Source organism: Pollachius pollachius (assembly GCF_949987615.1).
Source record: "Pollachius pollachius genome assembly, chromosome: 8".
Classification (NCBI taxonomy): domain Eukaryota; kingdom Metazoa; phylum Chordata; class Actinopteri; order Gadiformes; family Gadidae; genus Pollachius; species Pollachius pollachius.
The window spans coordinates 9,087,065-9,106,029 of NC_136941.1; the positions used below are offsets into that span (position 1 = coordinate 9,087,065).

General features: G+C 44.1%; 1 protein-coding gene across 2 annotated transcripts; it reads left to right on the plus strand.

The window, feature by feature from the left end:
- The first annotated feature begins 244 nt into the window (after nt 1-244).
- Nucleotides 245-18,205, plus strand: mfn2 (mitofusin 2). Of its 2 annotated transcripts, none has more exons than XM_079741543.1 (18): nt 245-546; nt 3,130-3,311; nt 4,407-4,542; nt 5,038-5,200; nt 6,160-6,284; nt 6,811-6,919; nt 7,174-7,281; nt 8,291-8,444; nt 8,660-8,727; nt 8,886-9,007; nt 9,265-9,391; nt 10,126-10,230; nt 12,093-12,195; nt 12,446-12,666; nt 13,166-13,321; nt 14,566-14,762; nt 15,187-15,321; nt 16,536-18,205. In XM_079741543.1, the coding sequence occupies exons 2-18, from the start codon at nt 3,134-3,136 to the stop codon at nt 16,603-16,605; spliced, it is 2,277 nt and encodes a 758-aa protein (XP_079597669.1). In that variant the 5' UTR covers nt 245-546; nt 3,130-3,133; the 3' UTR covers nt 16,606-18,205. The 2 variants fall into 2 exon arrangements, with proteins under 2 accessions (XP_079597669.1, XP_079597670.1); XM_079741544.1 differs by lacking the exon at nt 245-546 and adding an exon at nt 674-1,164.
- Nucleotides 18,206-18,965: the final 760 nt, after the last annotated feature.

The following is an 18,965-nucleotide window of genomic DNA, read 5'->3' on the forward strand; positions in this document are numbered from 1 at the left end:
TCACATCTTTAAATCCTATAAATTGATCACGGACTTTGATATGAACTACTGTATTATTATTTGATTCAATATTATGTTGCATAATAAACAATGGCATTGTTGCATTTGGTCTCAGGTCCCCCACACTGAGCATGTTTGGCCTGATAATAAAATAATGTCACTACACTAACTGTCCAATAGGTGGCAGACATACACAGCTCTAGACCTGTCAGAGCGTCTCCTGCACGAAGAAGACGCAGCGCCAGCAAGGCAGAAGACCAAAGTCTATGCAGAAGACATAATACCGCGACTTCCTAAATTAATTAGCTATTGTCATGCACATATTATATTTCTTAACTTGCGTATCGAGGAACTGTCGTAGACGCAAACGTAACGTCAACGTATGCCAGCGTGTTGTGAGCAATCTTGCGAATGCCCGCTCCAACTGTGATATGTAAAATACGTGTTGTGAAACCAGTGAACTGAAACCATAACGTCCCACCAAGGACAGAGTTTGAAGGACCATCATGCGAGCACGCTGTGTGTGAACCAGTTCGTCCATCCACGGTAAGCCTAGGTCCTGAATGACTGGTGAAGAATGAGCTAGTCACGATCAGGACAACAGGAAGTAGCTTAGGGGGTGGGCGGCTAGCCGGTTAGCTTAGCCGTTAGCTCGCTGTGGGGCTTAACGTTAGTGCCTGCCTGTCATGCCCCTTCTGCCGGACACTACTTTGTCTACTCGCTTACATAACAACCACGAATCCCGTTTTTTCTCTCACGTCGTAGATGAACCGTGAACTAGCCCGTGACAAAAGGATATCTGTAATCGTTTTTGGGAGATGACAGTTCAGTTACTTTCTGACAGTACTAGGCATGCCCTTCATACCGGTTTATGTTGATCTCAAGCGGATTTTATTTAGTTGACGTCTCGGCTGTTCTTATTTCAGTTCTTCACTTGTGTTCTCTTTTGAATGTGGACTACCTGAAGTTCTACTGTGGTTTGATTTAAGAAGGACTTCAGTCCGGTGTCAAGCTACAAACTGGATGAACTTAGAATTGTGTGAAAGGTCATAGTGCGAACGAGGGGCTACACGCAATGTCTGCATTGTGTTAGACACCCCGGCCACACTCTGTCCTACGGATCACACCTCTTTTCTGTGTAAGGGCTGACCGTAAAAAGAAAAGGTAAGCTTTGATACAAAGATCATAACCTTCGTAGCATTCGTTGTTATTAGATTATATATGTTGACTGAATGGATATGGTGCGGATGACCAATGTACCTGTGTACTGTGCACCTCAGAAAGATTATTTTGAACTTGCGTCGTCAGTAACATAATTTCAACATATATTTGTTCTTAATATCTGACAATACATACACAGATGTGTTAGTAAAAGTTGATTGACCTTGTATAAGATCTTATCCTTGCTTACCTTTTAAAATGATCCCTTGGGAAATATTCTTCAGCCAATATCGAAAGTATTTTATTATAGGAATTGCACTGCTTCATTGACATTACTGTTAACATGTTACCTCATAGCTATGAGATCATGAAGACTGGATATTTTTATTTATTACATTATTAATCTTTTTCCGTTGTATTGTATTATGGCATACGTTTCAGTGGTGCTACTACATGCATACCACTAACTAGAAACTGCCAGTAAACACAGTGAGTGGGACAACTGACTGTTTAGGGTTAGGGTTATTTAGTAAAAGGGTTATTTACTAACCCTAACCTAAGGTTGTATAAGCAGCCGTCTCTTGGTGGTTCTGATGACAGAAAAACACATTTTACATCTAGAATTTTATAGATTCGTGATGACTAAATGTCAGAGAGGGACACCGGACACTTTATCACACAGCCATGAGCCGACAGAGATCCCGGTATGCTAGTCATTTGGCAGGGCTTTGAGGTAGTACTGCACGTACGACCTAGCGTCTCTGGCCTGTCTGCAGTGAAACATGACTGAGGACCAGTGGGTGACATTTCAGCCCTGGGTTGACACACTGTTCACTTATCTTCAGGTCACCGTTTTTCTTCTCACCCTAGCCTGACCTCGTATATAACATGAGCAGTTATGAATACTCAACGTTTAAACTTAAACTGACTAATTATGTTACAGTTAATTCAATTTATGTTGTTTTGCGGAGCGGAATTATAAGCCAAATTATTTTAGATGTTAACTAATTGTTCAGTCACAGTTCTTCTAACCTTACAACAACCAAAGGCAGCTGTAAAACTTAAAACGGTACACAATATAAAATAAAGCCCACACAACTCTTTGAAGGTTTTCCCGATACTGTGACACGACACAGATGTGCCTAGTTTGCTGGCCAACAAGAGCAAGAGCCCACCACCTCTCTCTCTTTCCTGGGGCTTTAACAAAGACACGCTCTCCTTGCACGCGTGCAGGCTCTGGCAGGCTGTTTGTTTGAACTGGGGATCCAGAATCATCCCTGGGGGGCTTGTGATGCATTGTCCACCTCCACTCATCACTGCTGCTGCTGGTCCTGCCACCTTGCTTTTCAAGCAGACACATTCCTAACTTTCAGAATGGATCGCTAATCGCCCTATTGGGTTGAGTCATAGGGCGAAAGGTAATAGTTGACGAACAGTAGAACATACCTTGGAATTGGAACCTCTGGATTTGGTATAACTGCCCCCCACTCTGGGATGATGTCATCAACACTGTCTTTCAACATCTCGTCATATACCTACATTTTCATTTGGTAATGACCTTTTCCTTTTTTTTTATCAAAATGTGGGTTCGAGAGCATTCAACTGTGCTGTGTTGGCTCACTTCAGACTATATTTTTTTCACTTTTTCTTTAATGACTTGCCATGTGGGTTCTGAGTCATCCTGTTAGTCATATTCTCTCACTAATATCTTATGCTAATTTCAGGACGGTTTCCAGTATGGCCAGTATGCCTTCCTTTTGTGTTCCTCTGGGAAAACTAGTTCCTACATCCCCTTCCACTCACTCATATTGTGTTCAATATTCAGGTGGAGGGACAAGGCTGCTGTGTTGACGTTTATTTTAGTCGCTCTCTCTCTCTCTGTCTCTGTCTCTCTCGCTCTGTCTCTCTCTCTGTCTCTCTCTCTGTCTCTGTCTCTCTGTCTCTCTATCTCTCTGTCTCCACCTGCAGTGTCATGTCTCTGGTGTTCCCGAGGCCCAACTCCAACTCCATCCACGGTAAGAAGGACAAGCGACTGATGGCTGAGGTGAACGCATCCCCGCTCAAGCACTTTGTCACGGCCAAGAAGAAGATCAATGGCATCTTCGAGCAGCTGGGAGCCTACATTAAGGAGAGCTCCTCCTTCTTGGAAGGTACCTCACACCTCACCGCCTCACTCGCTCTCTGTCTGTTTCCCCCTTTCGCCCCCTCTCTCTTTCTTGGTTTCTCTTTCTCTCTCTGTCTCCCTCTCTCGCTGTCAGTCTGTTGCTCTCTGTCTCTGTCTGTCTATCTTTGTCTTGCTCAGTCTCTTGATATCTTACTTATCTAATCCATCATTGCCATGGTTTGTGCTCTTTAGACATTTCCCAACTTTATAGATTGCGTCAGTCCTAACATTACTGCAATGTTCATGTAGGTAAAACAAGTGTGTTGAACTCATTGCAACCTTATTCTATCGTTATGTGTTACTTGCCCATCCACTCTGACTTAATTTACAGCTGAACGCACTGATGCTCTGCTGCGCTAACATACCAATAGAATGTTGGTATGTTAGCGTACCAGTTGTCCACTAATGACTCACATTCCAGCATGTTATTACACTACCGTCTGTAGCCTGTGTGTAAAGATAACGTATGATAAAGTACTTAATGATAAAGTACTTAGTACAAAATTCCCAAATAAGGAATAATGATGATAACGTTTTTTAAACAGTTTGACACATTCCTTTTTGAGGTTAAAGTGCACGCTCTGCATGCACACGCCTCTTTGTCTCTTTGCATTACCTTTGGCAAAAATGCAAGTCATGTGTTCGGCCCCAGTGGCGTGTGGGTTAGGTTATGCAGACGTGACCAACATGTGGCTCCTGGTTACCGAGACCATTGGAGACGTTGCTCCTCTACCTGTATCAGTAACCAGTAGCAGTCGCTTCAGGTTGCATGGTAGTTTGCAGATTGACGTTGGCCCCGAGATTCCACAGTTGATTTCTATTGGAGTTTAACGACACAACTGTCGTGGCAAGAGTCCCGTCTCGTTCATGTCAGGGTTATGTTACGGTCAAGCTAAGTTCATGCTGCGTTCATGTTGCGTTCATGTCATCTCAATGTCATCTTCCCGGTCTTTTCAAGTCATGTGATCACTCTAAGTCGCTTCAGAAAGCACTCCCACCAATGGAAGGCCGTGTCATTTAATTGTAGCTATGAATGTCATCAATGTTTTATTCATTTGTGTGTTTTTCCTTGGTTCCTCAGAAACGTATAAGAGCGATGAGCTGGACCCGGTCACCACGGAGGAGCAGGTGCAGGAGGTACGGGGTTACCTGGCCAAGGTCGCAGGGATCGGGGAGGTGCTGGCCCGCAGACACATGAAGGTGGTCTTCTTCGGCAGGTACGTCCCCAATTGTTGGCGCTCGGTTCCTACTAACCACATCTAGCACGTGCTCGATTTGCAGACTTTACCCTTGATGTTCCCTATCAAACGCACTGCACGTGATGGCTTAAGGCAACTTTATTTGTACAGCCCCTTACAAACACAAAGTCCATTCAGAGTGCTGTACATACGCAGGAATCACCTTCTGAAGGGAATCAATGAAATACAGCAATTAATGAGAGAATCATCTAACAGAAAATGTAGTATCAGATGCATTTGAAGGTAAAATGAACCTGTAGTATGTTCTTTTGTTGTATTTTAGGACACGAGGAACAGGAACTGTCCTCTAACTGATATATACGATATATACTATATACGGGTGAAATACATACTTTCAAAAAACGATTACATTCTGATATGTAGGAAGTGCTGAGGGAGACCTCCAGTGGTGTGAAGGTTAGTTCCAGATACGCGTCGACCTAACTCCACCACTGTCTACTGCCCCCCCCCCAGGACGAGCAACGGTAAGAGCTCGGTGATCAACGCCATGCTGTGTGACAAGGTGCTCCCCTCGGGGATCGGTCACACCACCAACTGCTTCCTGAGGGTGGAGGGCACGGACGGCAACGAGTCGTTCCTGCTCACAGAGGGCTCCGAGGAGAGGAAGAGCATCAAGGTGAGGCCTCCGGCGGCTAGGAGGCACACGCAACACGGAACGGGAACAACGTTGAGCAACGCCTTGAGCTGAGGGGTTGAGGGTACTCGAGTTTTGAGGGGAGTTTTTAGTAAATGTTAAGGTAACAATCTATAAGATCTCCGTTTTGATGCTCTCTCTGAGTGTAGTGTAGTGTCATTTTCACCTATGGCGGAAATGACACTACACCACTGCACACAAGAGAGTTGAAGAGCGAGTCTGTTGCGGTTGCTGTGCCGTACCCTCTGTGGAGAAACAGCCATTGATGGGTGATGGAAAATATGTCACTTACTGAGCCGTTTAGGATTTGATTGCATGGTTTGTGACATTCATAACGCTGCAAATGCAAGGTCTTTGGTTAAAATAACATCGTTTTATGGTGGTTGGTGAATACTATTTTTTGGAGTTTCAATTAAAACAATTTAAGGGAGCCAATGCCAGTGACTGAAAATGTGGAGATAAAATAAATGACGCCTTGCAATTATGGCAGCCATTTCCTTGCTAATTAAGGGAGTTTTTTTTCTTGTTCTCTGGGGGTCTAGGGTCAGGGGGGTGTCATATGGCCTGTTAAGCCCTTTGAGGCTGTACCTGTGATTAAGGGCTAAATAAATAAATATGATTTCCACAACCTTACCCGTCAATTCGGGAGCAAGTTGCCAAACTAACCCTGCAAGTGACTAACAGTGAATTCAGATATTGGTCATTCAGGAGTCTACATTTTTTAACAGTGTCTTTAAATTTCCAACGTTACTCTACTACTGGCCAGCCCTCATCTCGATGCATTGAACTCTAGCTCCTAATCCGCAACCATGACAGACAAGTGACCACCATAGAGACGGCCATTGCTGTGTCCCGGCTGACTTTCACCATCGAACCTTTTAGTACCTTTAGTACCCATTCCTTGTTTGTATGTAGAGATCTCTGTATGCCTTGCCTTCCAGACGGTGAACCAGCTGGCTCACGCTCTGCACCAGGACGAGCTCCTGGACGCAGGCAGCCTGGTGTGTGTCATGTGGCCCAAGGCCAAGTGTGCTCTGCTGAGGGACGACCTGGTCCTGGTGGACAGGTGAGGACACACACATGTCCCGGCAGGACTGGTGCTGTTTACCCGGTGATTAATAACCAAGGCGCTGTGGGGGACGGCTCGTCATCAAAAGAAAAAAATGTCTGCCTGTTCTATTCATGTTTACTAAATAACCAAGCCCTGATTGTTAGTAGATAGAACTGTTTGGTGTCTTTTTGACTTTTTATTGCAACACTTCTAAAGTGATTAAGACCTGATGGCCGGGGGGGCTAACGGCTTGCGCATCCCCCCACAGGACGGCAGCTGTCAAAGTACTACTGGAAAATTCCAATAATGTTTGAATATCCAAAACTAATGAATGATAATTTGGTTATCCAAACCCTTATGGATAAGCGTATGCTTCCTTTCAATAGCTTTAGTAGTAGCTAGTGCTAACCACCAAGGTCTCCTTCATGCTTCCTTAATGTAGCTGTAGCTTGTGCTAACCTCCCTGGTCTCCTGTAGGCTTCACCACTGTAGCTTTATCTCTAGCTAATGCTACCCTCTTTGGTATCCTCTGTGTGTACAGCCCGGGCATTGACGTGACCACAGAGCTCGACAGCTGGATTGATAAGTTCTGTCTGGACGCCGACGTCTTCGTACTGGTGGCCAACTCGGAATCCACCCTCATGCAAACGGTGAGCCGAAACAGTGACTCCTTAATAGTGAAACATATCTCCTATCACCATAACCTAGTGTAAGGAAAATAATTCCTATATTTATAAAAAAAATTATTGTGATTAATATTGTTTATATTATTATAATTATGATAATTATTATGGCACTCTTCAACCTCTGTTTATACCCTCCCTCCCACCTATTACCCTCAGCATCTGGTTGAATACAGACCTGTCTACAACCTATACTGCCCTGTGTGTGTGTCCTTCTGTAGGAGAAGTTCTTCTTCCACAAGGTGAACGAGCGTCTGTCCAGCCCCAACATCTTCATCCTCAACAACCGCTGGGACGCCTCTGCCTCAGAGCCTGAGTACATGGAGGAGGTGGGTTACCACGGCCGTCCACGTCTAGTCCAGGGCCAGATTAACCAATGGTTTTATTAATGTGATTGTAAAATCACGGGATTACTTTTATAAAAAGTAACCACGTGAAGCACCTGTCCCATCAGGGCCGCTCTGATCCCGTTGAAGCCTGGGTACTTTAGAGATCAAGATAAACCTGTCTGGCTTCAGTTCAGGTGTCAACTATTGTTTAGTAAGCCTTGTCCCCTGCTGTCGGTTGTCATGCTGGACTGCATGGCTACCGCAGTCCTCTGCTACCGGCAGAGGTGCTTCGGTTGTGCAGTGCTTCGGTTGATAAACGAGTCACTTTCCCACATACACCTTTCCCTTTCTCAAAACCTGTCAATCTGGAATCTGTAACATGTCAGAGCGTGTTGGGTCACACCTCGTTAACACCCATAATCACTCTTATTTGTTATTATTGATTTATACGGTTTTTTTACCTTGTTAAAATGAATGCACTTAGTTTGACATCTGCCCTCTTACCTACTGCGACAAGCAGAACCAATGGGATAAGGACGGTGTGTGGGTAGACACAGCAGTGTTAATAGGATCGACTAATGATCGGATCAGCTGAACACTTTGACGGGCAGAGGAAGTGCCCAGAATGTGGGGATTTCTGGGCTGTTTTCCTTGAGCTGGTATCAGTCAAGGTGTTTAATATATCTAGTCATGTTCAAGCATTTATTGTGTTCTTCTGAGTATATTTATAAACTGAACCCTTTTTTAGCTTGCACATGTTTAAATGCATCAACACCGTACCATTTAGATTTGTTTTTTGAACATGTTTTCTAACGGGTAAACATAGTGTTTACACAGTATGATATAATCATGGATTGTTTTCCCAGCTAATAATATTGTGTATCAGTGGCAGAAAGACAAAAACAATTGTTTTGTCTAAAGCCAGAGACCCAAGATAAACCTAAAGCTACAATGAGAAGGTGCTGGTTGACCTGTTGACCTGATGACCTCCGACCCTCGACCCCTCCAGGTGCGGCGGCAGCACATGGACCGCTGCAGTAGCTTCCTGGTGGACGAGCTGGGTGTGGTGGACCGCGCCCAGGCCAGCGACCGCATCTTCTTCGTGTCCGCCAAGGAGGTCCTGCAGGCCCGCGTCCAGAAGGCCCAGGGCATGCCCGAAGCAGGTCAGACTAGGCCGCCGTCCCACCAGCGCACGATGTGTTAGTTTCAACGGGAGGGGGGGGTCAACATCGCCTGAAAGCAAAAGCAACCGCTTCTTCCACGCTCCAAAGGAATGGAAATGCTAACTTGGGACCTTGTTGCATCCCGGGTGTTTTTGGAAGACGCCCCTCGGATGCACGTAACGCACACAGTCAACAGGTGTCCTTCATGTCCTCAGGTGGCGCCCTAGCCGAGGGGTTCCAGGCCCGCATGTTTGAGTTCCAGAACTTTGAGAGGCGCTTTGAGGTGAGGCCTTGTTGTTGTTTTGGTTGACCCAGTATCACCATGGTGATCCCCCATGACGCATCCTGAATCCCTGGACAGAGGTGATCTCTCTCCTGGGTTCCCTTCACTAACTGACAGGATTTACAGATAAACTGTGTGTGTGTTTGCGCGTTATACAGGAGTGCATCTCCCAGTCGGCGGTGAAGACCAAGTTCGAGCAGCACACCGTGCGGGCTAAGCAGATCTCCGAGGCCCTGCGGCTCATCATGGACTCTGTGCACGTGGCCACACAGGAGCAGAGGTAGCGCCCGCCACACTGTTGCCATGGCGACGACAGTGTCAGGTCTCATGACTTGAGCATGCATTGATTAATCCTTGTATAAAATGTAGAAGCTAAAGTTTAATAATTGTATAATATAACGTAGGTGAATAGATTAGCTTAAGATATAAGATATACAGCTTAAGATATACAGGAGGATGCTGGTAAAGGAGGGACAGAATCTCAATAGGAATTTCTTGAAAGGTTGGATTAAAATGAATGAATGCAACGTGTTTCAGGATCCACTGCATGGAGACCCGGGAGGACCGGCAGGACCGCATGGAGTTCATAGACAAACAGCTGGACCTGCTCAGCATGGACTGTAAGGCCAAGATCAAGAAGATCACAGAGGAGGTGGAGAGACAGGTGAGCATGACACCCATGCTTTATACACCCCAAAAACATTTAGAGTACAACTGTTGGTTCAAGGTGTCTGTACAATCGCCACACAATACAGAACCGACCGTCAGCGAGCAAACGACGTACAGAATAAGGCGTTGAACTGTGCCCAACAATGGGACAGCTAGATGGATGGAGCCATGCATACACTTCAACCAGTAACATTCTCAACCTTCCACCAGTATCTGCCGGGCTTATAATAATAATAAACTTTATTTGTATAGCAATTTTTCGAAACAGGAATACAATGTGCCTCACAGAACAGAAAAAAATAAATTTAAAAAAAATAGTACAATAAGTGCTAAAAAAAAAACACCATAAAATAAAGCAAAAGGAAGAAAGCAATGTGTTAAAATAATAAAACTACTGTAAGAAAGCTTTTGCATACAAATGAGTTTTGAGACTTAAAAGATTATACTGATTTAGCTTGTCTGAGATTCCCAGGCAGGGGGCCCCACAACTGAGGGGCCCTGCACCCAGTGGCACCAGGGTTGTGTCTCACGCCGGGGCCCTGTAGCCAGTGGCACCAGGGTTGTGTCTCACGCCGGGGCCCTGTAGCCAGTGGCACCAGGGTTGTGTCTCACGCCGGGCCCCTGTAGCCAGTGGCACCAGGGCTGTGTCTTACGCCGGGGCCCTGTAGCCAGTGGCACCAGGGCTGTGTCTTACGCCGGGGCTCTGTATCTGTGTCCCGACGGGGCTAGGTGTCCAACGCCATGGCAGAGGAGATCCGGAGGCTGTATGTTCTGGTGGACGACTTCCACATGGACTTCCACCCCTCCCCCGTGGTGCTGAAGGTCTACAAGAACGTAAGGACACACGCACATACGCTTACACACACCCACACATGTGCATACGCACACGGGCGTGTCTGTTAAACCACTCAGACAACGACGGGACTAGTAGTGTACTTTAGTTCATTTTAATTACCTTACCAGCAAGAATTCATCACAAGACTTCATCACAAAACAGCTCCAACTACAACCTGAAACTTATTTTAACAACAATTCGCTGCTCATGTAGCCACCTACTGGTTTGATGACGGAATTACTAAATTGCAATAAATCTATATTCTTCAATGCATTACTAAACAGATTTTACTAAACTGTTTTTTGTGTAAACAAACCAAAATACTTTAAAAGGGGTATTTCCAGGTGCTACATGTCTGTGTGTGTGTCTATATTTACGCACGAGATGGGCAGTATTTAGGAAATGTCATTGACCACATAATGAATGGACAGTGTAAGGAATGGCTGCAGCCCTAATTCTCTTGACAGGCGTATAAGGGAAAAGGCTGTTTTGCCTATTAGGAACCAGTTTGTTGGCCGTTCCCAGTACGGGAGAATGAACACAACTGTGTTGACCTCAGCCTGTGGGTACATGAAGCTAACACACCCAGCTGTCTAAAACCTCTCCACTTATCTCTTTAGATGTCTAGGCGATGACTCAACTCTGAGGCCGCACAGTCTTTATACCACCGCTCTGAGACAGTCTGCTAAAACACCCCTGTTAGACACTACTAACATTGTACCTCAGTGTAATGACGTTATAAACAATCATTAGAAACAATGACTGTTTTTATTCTGTCATGGCAATTTCTTCACTACGCGTTGGAACCAAGGACTGATAAGGCTTCTAAAGTGGCATACAATACGTAGATGGATTCGCATTTAACGGTTGCATTCTCGAGTACAGACCAGATCATTGTGTTACAGTGTTTTAAAACGGTTTCACACTGTTGCATGAAAGCTGCATCATTATTCAAAGAGAGCAGATGTATCCTTTAGTGAAATAGTAAAGGAAGCCAAATGATAAGGAATTGAACAAAGGGCCAGTGGGATCTGGAGGCCGGCCTTTGCTAAGCAAAAGCTTACAGGGATTTTCCCACATAATTCGGAGATGGAGTAAACACTAAGATCTGAACAGAAAGAGGGAAACATTTATTGGCTTTGGTATTACGAAAATTAAACAATATTTTTTCCCATTGACCTTGTTTACAGTTGTGTCCTTCTGCATCCAGCTAGAGCGAACAACCAATAGGCCTTTACAGGACCTAGATGTTAATCTCTTCCGCAAGGGCTTCACAGACAGGAAGTCGTGCCTGCCTCTTGGTTTAGAACCAAGATGGCCATTGGTGAAGAGGGCCCATTCCTTTGCAAACCAGTTAAATCAGGAATTTCAAAAATCCATGGTTCTCTGTGCTAAAACCACAGCAGCTTAAATCTGCCTTGTGCAGACACAGATCACAGATCCACCATCCAGCCGCCAGCCAAGTCCCCCTGGGCTTCATCCAAGGCCTAGCACTCAGACCTTGAACCTTGTTGGCGGCGGGTTACATAAGACCTGGCTCTCTGTTAAAGAGGAGCATAGCACTGGAATCACACTGTGAGGATCCAACCAAACACAGGCTTATTGCGCTCTGTTTCTGATTGGCTAGGTGGGTTGCTGTTTGTTTTACTTGTTGCATCAATGTTTCTGATTGGCTAGGTGATTTGATGTTTTGGATAATAATCACATTTTGGAAGAGATGAATAACACCATTTTGATTTTGAGCCAACTAGGTCATGAAAAAAAAAGGCTTGATTTAATTAATCTTCAAAGCATCTACCCTATGCTCAGTGAGTCTGGTGGTTTGATGTGTGGTGTCTGATGTAGTGGTGCTGCGTTGCAGGAGCTCCACAGACACATCGAGGAGGGCCTGGGGAGGAACATGTCAGAGAGATGCTCCGCAGGCATCACCAATGCCCTGCAGAACACCCAGACTGAGATGAACGGTATGGACAGCTCCATGTGATCAGCCAGTACTCACCAGTACACTTTTTATTAGTGGCAGGGAGGAGGATATTGTCAATATCTGTGATTAAATAATTAATCCATTCTTTCATCGTTTCTATCCTCATTTTCTTTTTCAGAGCAATATTTGCTGCTTAATAGATTTCGAAATGAAAATGTTACTTTTTTCCCATCTGTCCATTACCTTCCAAAGATGATAACCAGCCCCCCTTGCCCCCTCCCTGTCCCCAGAGGGTCTAAAGCCCCTGCTGCCCGCCCCGGTCAGGGAGCAGGTGGATAAGCTGGTCCCCCGCCAGTGCTTCAGCCTCAGCTATGACCTGGCCTGCGACAAGCTCTGCAGCGACTTCCAGGAGGACATCGGCTTCCACTTCTCCATGGGCTGGACCATGCTGGTCAACCGCTTCCTGGGGCCCAAGAACACGCGGCGCGCCCTCATGGGGTACAACGACCAGGTGGGCGGCCGGGGACCCAGGAGCCTGGATTATACACACCCCGTCTGTCTTTATTTACCTCGGGTTTTGCTCTTTATTTCTTGTTTCTGTTTTTTTTGTGTCTTTGTGATTCCGTTTGTGTATTGGTGTTGGCTCAAATTAGTCTTTTGTTAACTTTGTAATTTAAATGTAATTGTTGTTGTTGTATTGTTTTGAAAAATGTTCTTAATAGTGCATGTGTAGGCTTCAGTGCCGTCAAGTGGTGAGGTTGCAGATTGCAACCAACTGAATGCCCCCTACATATGTCTACATACAAACGTTTACAGATTTTCTATGATAACCAAGTCCTTTCTTGACCTCTATAATTATTTAGTTCATTTAACTACTTTTAACTCAAAATCTGGAAACAGGGCAGCTGATGCCATGGCATCAACAGAAAACCCCGAACAACCCCCCTTCCCGGCCTCTAACAATGGCCTGTGATTGGCTAAAGTATGTGATGTCTCTGTCGCTCCGCCAGGTGCCCCGCCCCCTGGCTCTGACGCCCGTCAGCACCAGCATGCCTCCCTTCCCCCAGGGCTCCATGACCCAGGAGGAGCTGATGGTCTCCATGGTGACTGGCCTTGCCTCCCTGACCTCCCGCACCTCTATGGGCATCATCGTGGTCGGGGGCGTGGTAAGCAGCCATCATTGCTCAAACAATGAGCTTCAGTTATCAATGCCAATGGATCACTTGAGTCTCGTGCTTGGAGTTCGCCGTTCTTCCTTGTGTTTCTGTTCATGTGTGTTTTTTAGGGCTGAACAATTAATTGAATCCATTACTTTTATTTTTTTGTAACAGACTGGAGATCAGTAAGATTCGTATTTCTTTTTCTCGTGCGACTCAATAATTAAATAAAAATGTTATAATATCAATTCATCTCCACACATAGACCTGGCCTAAAGAAAATGTTGACTGCTTCCAATGTTGTGTTGGTCAGACTATAGAAAGATGTATTGCTTGTGTTCAGTGAATAATACAGAACATAAGGGACCTCAAAAAAGAAAAATCACATGCTAAATGGAAATCGCAAGATTGGTCTAAACCAGGGGTCAGCAACCTTTTCAACATGCAGTGCCAGTTTGACATTTCCTCGTTAATGAGTGTGCCTTAAGCAACAATATATTTAAAATTAAGCTGAATTATGACACAGCGAAAACATTTCCAGAAGACCTGGAATTGTACTTTTTCCATATAGTCCACAATCATGCATCAACATTTTAAATGTTTTTTGGGTTGTTATATTTGAAACATGGGCTTACAAATTATAATTACATATTAGATACATTCCAAAACATATTTGCACTGTGAGAAATGTAGAAAACGAGAATATATGAGAATGTTGGAACCATCCACATCAATATCTTTAAGACATGTACAGCTTTGCAAATGTGAAGGCGATGCATACAGGCCACTTGCAACAATATTTTTAATATTTTCTTCTCTATTACTCACAACATCGGTTTAAAAACTATTAATTGATCCCATTTCAGAACACTGCTTTCTGTAACTAATTTAAACATATTTGGACTGGGAGGAAATGCCCAAAACAGAATAAAGTGCAAAAAAAAAAAATGGTAGCAATGATTATGCTGCCGCATTGTGCAGTGAATTTTTTTTTTTAATAATAATATGTATATATATATTTTTTTTTCAAGTGTGCCAATGATTATGCTGCCCCGTGCCAGTGGTGGCACGCGTGCCTAGGGTTGCCGACCCCTGGTCTAAAGAATCGCAATCCGATTATTTCCCAAATGGTTGAGCCCTGGTGTTTGGTGTGTAAGTCCGGGAGTGTCCGCTGCTCTCAGGCCCTCTCACCCAAGCAGCCTCTGCATGCCTCCCGTCTGTCCCCACCCTAACCCCTCCCCGCCCCCCACCAGATCTGGAAGGCGGTGGGCTGGCGTCTGATCGCTCTGTCGGTGGGTATGTACGGCCTGATGTACGTGTACGAGCGCCTCACCTGGACCACCAAGGCGAAGGAGCGGGCCTTCAAGAGGCAGTTTGTGGAGTACGCCAGCGAGAAGCTGCAGCTCATCGTCAGCTACACCGGATCCAACTGCAGCCACCAAGTGCAGCAGTGAGTTTGTCTTAAGGCGTTAAGTGACGTAGGAACTCGGTGCAATGTTTGAAGAGTCGGGTTCGGACGTGCAGGAAAAGCTCAAAAAAGTATGCTGTGGAAATCGCAGTGTTTGGTCTACACCCCATCCAAGATGGCGGCTCATCTGTAATGATGATTGTTTTGTGTTGACTATATATGAATGTATTTTGACTTGCACATTAAACCATATTCTTCCAGTTTTGTGCTCATCGCTTGATCGAAACAGCATCAACGCTTGCTTTGAATTCTTCTTGTTCTCACCTGGTGTAGGCTGTGACAAATCAGTATATCCCGATAATTTAGCTATTTTCTGTCGTGAGGAGTTCTACAAGTTTGATGATGGTTGGAATTGATTTTAGGTCATTATTTTTCGGATGATGGTTAATGGTGGTGTGCCCTGCAGGGAGCTGGCTGGGTCATTCGCCGGGCTGTGTCAGCAGGTGGACGTGACGCGCCAGAACCTGGAAGAGGAGATCAGCGACATGAACAACAAGATAGAACTGCTGGACACGCTGCAGAGCAAGGCCAAGTTGCTACGGTAACATCCCCAACGGCTCTAACCTCTTAGGGCTTTGTACATCAGAGTGCGTCATAGGATTTTTTTGTTGGGCTTACTCCGACATTTTGAGAGGACTGAGGGTATGGTTAATTTTTTAATTAAATAAATATATTGTAAACTAGGCTAATGCCATGTCTCATGAGAAATGCTGTCACTGTCAAACACAGCAATGTCTTCCCAATCAATCATTTCGTGATTAATTACAAAATTATGACCTCATATACAACAATCACAATATGTAGCATTCCAATGCTTCCAAAAAGGCGGCAATCATTAGGTTGTGACGATGTGATGTAAAAGGAACTATAACCACGGCCCCCTGAACTGAACATCTTCTAGGCGTTCTTTAGGTCTGAGCTTTTTACCCATTAAACATTTAGAAATGTGAGAGTGGGTAGAGAGTTTAGAAAGGAAGAAAGCAGTTTTTAAGCGTCAAACAAAGTTGCAATCGATTGGACGCACCCCTTGTGTTAACTCTAGGTGGTCCTTCAATGCTGAAAAATTAGAAAAACTTTCTAATAATGTTCACAGCTTTAGGCTTAGGACAAAGGGAATGAACCCAGGACATTTCAGCTGGGAGTCCAAAACGGCAATACCGTAACACCAGGAAGGCTGTGAACAACATTTGGTTCTGCTCAGTGTGTGGGAAAAATGGACAAGTTCATGCAGTTAAAACTGTTGCTGGTCTATGGAGAGCGATGCGTTTTTCTGATTATGATCGGTAGCGAAACACATCGACAAGATAGTTGCATCAAGTGAATTACTCTACAGCTACAGGTAAGAAGAGCTGATCATTTCGATTGAGACAGTGTATTAAGTTCCGCTGCTCGGTGGAACGCACAACATGCACTGTTCGGTTTGGGAAAGAAAAGTTCACGTGACATCAATCACATTACCAAAGTGCTACTGAACGTTGACCTAGTTGCATTAGAGCGAGTTGTTTTCCAATCAAATCATGAATACATAAGCATTGGGTATTCTGAAGGACTCGAGTTAAAATCGGATGGCCTTTGGGCTTTAAAGCTCACTCAGTTAATGTAGGCAAGCAGTTAATGTTGTTTGCTCCGTTGTTTTTCGTGGTTCTGCTAATTATAATAATTCCGTAGTCGATAGAATTCTGTGAGAACGTTTGTCTGACCATGTTGGTGAGCTGGTTGGTGCTAACCTCCGACTCTTCTGTTTCCCTCTGACAGGAACAAGGCTGGCTGGCTGGACAGTGAACTGAACATGTTCACACAGCAGTACCTGCACCAAGGCCGGTAAAACAAACTACACCGCAGCCGCCTCCACCGCCGTCTTGGGAAAAAGACAGACTCCAGCACCAGACCAAAGGAGGAGGAAGCTGCAATGCATCGTGGGAAGACCTCTGTAACGTGATTACACTAGAGATTGTGTTGGTTCTTGTTCACCTCGCTACCACGCCACTCCCTCACGCCATCATTTTTAATTCAAACTTGAGTTTAGAAAGAATTGTCTAATGTGATGCCATTTTGCAATCTGATTGGCTTCCTTTTGGTTTAGAGAGCCAGCTATCCCTAGCGCTCGAATCAGACGGAAATGAACTGCCACCTCCTGCTGTCTTTCACTTGTTTTCTTGAATTGTACAATGTTTAATTTATGTTTTTGTACATTTTGATTTAATGCATTATTTTGTACACACATTATGTGCCGGCAGTTACTAATAAGAGTTATTTTTGTTGGGAAAATGCAGGTAAATGTTTTGGTTTGCTCTGCTTTTTAAAAGCAACACATGCATACGTCGTATTTATTCGTTGGGGTCGTGTACTGGCTGTATGGAAAGTCAAGGTACAAATGAGAAAGTTTGTGGAGGTAAATATATAGCATATAAATGTCTGAAATGTTGGCACTTGATTAGCAACCACTATCAATTTGTCTTTTTCCCCTCTTTTACCATTTGTACCCAAGATGAGGTGCTTGCTTAAAAATAATTCTACACTAAGACATAAGGACAGTCCAATGTTGGTGATGGAAAATGGGTTGTTGTTATTCTTGTTTCTGATTGGCTCAAACTGGTGACAAATTCACAACGCCCTGTGTCAGCTCCATGGTGTTATCTGGCGTTGGGGAAAATCTAGGGACGGATTCACGTTGAACTCGTGCTCCTTGGCTGAATGTGGGAAAGCCAGGCAATATGTTGCTGTCTTTGAGCCTGACTGTGGGACTATCGATGCTTTGCTCTGTTTAGGATGAAGTAGTCCTTCCGGAAGCCCTCAAGCCAAAGTTTTAAAGAGTCAGAGTTTGCGTTTTAGAACAATGAGAGGTATTAGTTCACCCAGAATCCCGAGCACAAGTGTCCACATATTTAAACATAGATCGACGCCTTTTGATCACTCGCAATATGATGTGTTAATATTTAAAATATGTTTTACTCGAATGTTTTGGGCCAGTTCTATTGTACCTTCGACAGCACCAATAACTAAATTGGCTCTGGGACTTTCTTTGATTGCTACTATGTGATAGAAACACTTTATTTGATACTACTTTTCCTGTTTAAAAGATGTATGGAAAACGCCTTGAAAGGTTTGGTTCGGAGGTGCACATAACTTTAGGGTTTGGTTTGTGCCTAGCAGCGTTGATGTTAGACTTTTCCTGAGTGAAGACTTGCACTTTATACATTTTGCTGCTTTTGTTTTGTTGGTGTTTAGTTTTTTTTCTTTTCTTTTTTCTCCAAAATGTAAAACGGATGAAATGCAACTAAGAAGAGACAACTGGTTTTAGATTGGTTGTCTAGACCAGCATGCTTGTTCTTCATATAAGTGTCAGTGCAAAAAGAAATATTAAATGTGCTGGAGTAACTACAATGTTTTTGTATATTTTATAGGTGTGTGTGTGTGTGTGTGTGTGTGTGTGTGTGTGTGTGTGTGTGTGTGTGTGTGTGTGTGTGTGTGTGTGTGTGTGTGTGTGTGTGTGTGTGTGTGTGTGTGTGTGTGTGTGTGCGCGTGCGTGCGCGCAATGTTGGTGAAAACACCAAAATCAACACAAAGAACTGTAAATTAAAGTAAAACAAACAATGTTTAACACACCAGTCGCAAGTATGAGTAAATAATAGACAAATGGCACACCCGTCAAGGTAATTTAATAATGTCTATTGTATAAAATATTGTTTCATGTGATGAATGAAGTGTTCTGCAGGTTGGCAACACAGCCACTAGATGACGACACTTTACCAGCAACCATTTTTATAATGAACACGTAACTATTTGCAGTTAAAATGTTCTGCTCATTGTTTTTTCGTGAAGCTGAAATCAACTTCACGCAATTTGATGGGCTTTGGAGGGGAATAAAGGAGATTAAGGCTAGACAAAATAAATAAATGTTTATCGATTATTCTGGCTTGGTTCGAATTTTTTTATAATTTTTAACCATAAGATATGATGTGACTTTAAACACACTCGAGTTGTACACATCAGCTACCTCCCCCTCCCCCTTCCTAGTCCCTCTAGCACCCAATTGACATGCCCCCCCCCCCCAAACAACCTCATCTTTTTATATTTATATTTAAAATAAGTAACACATTCTTGCGTTGTTGGTGGAATGAATGAGGGACATTTAAAATGACTGAATCATGGTAGGCTTTATTTAAATAACAGAGTATAATAATG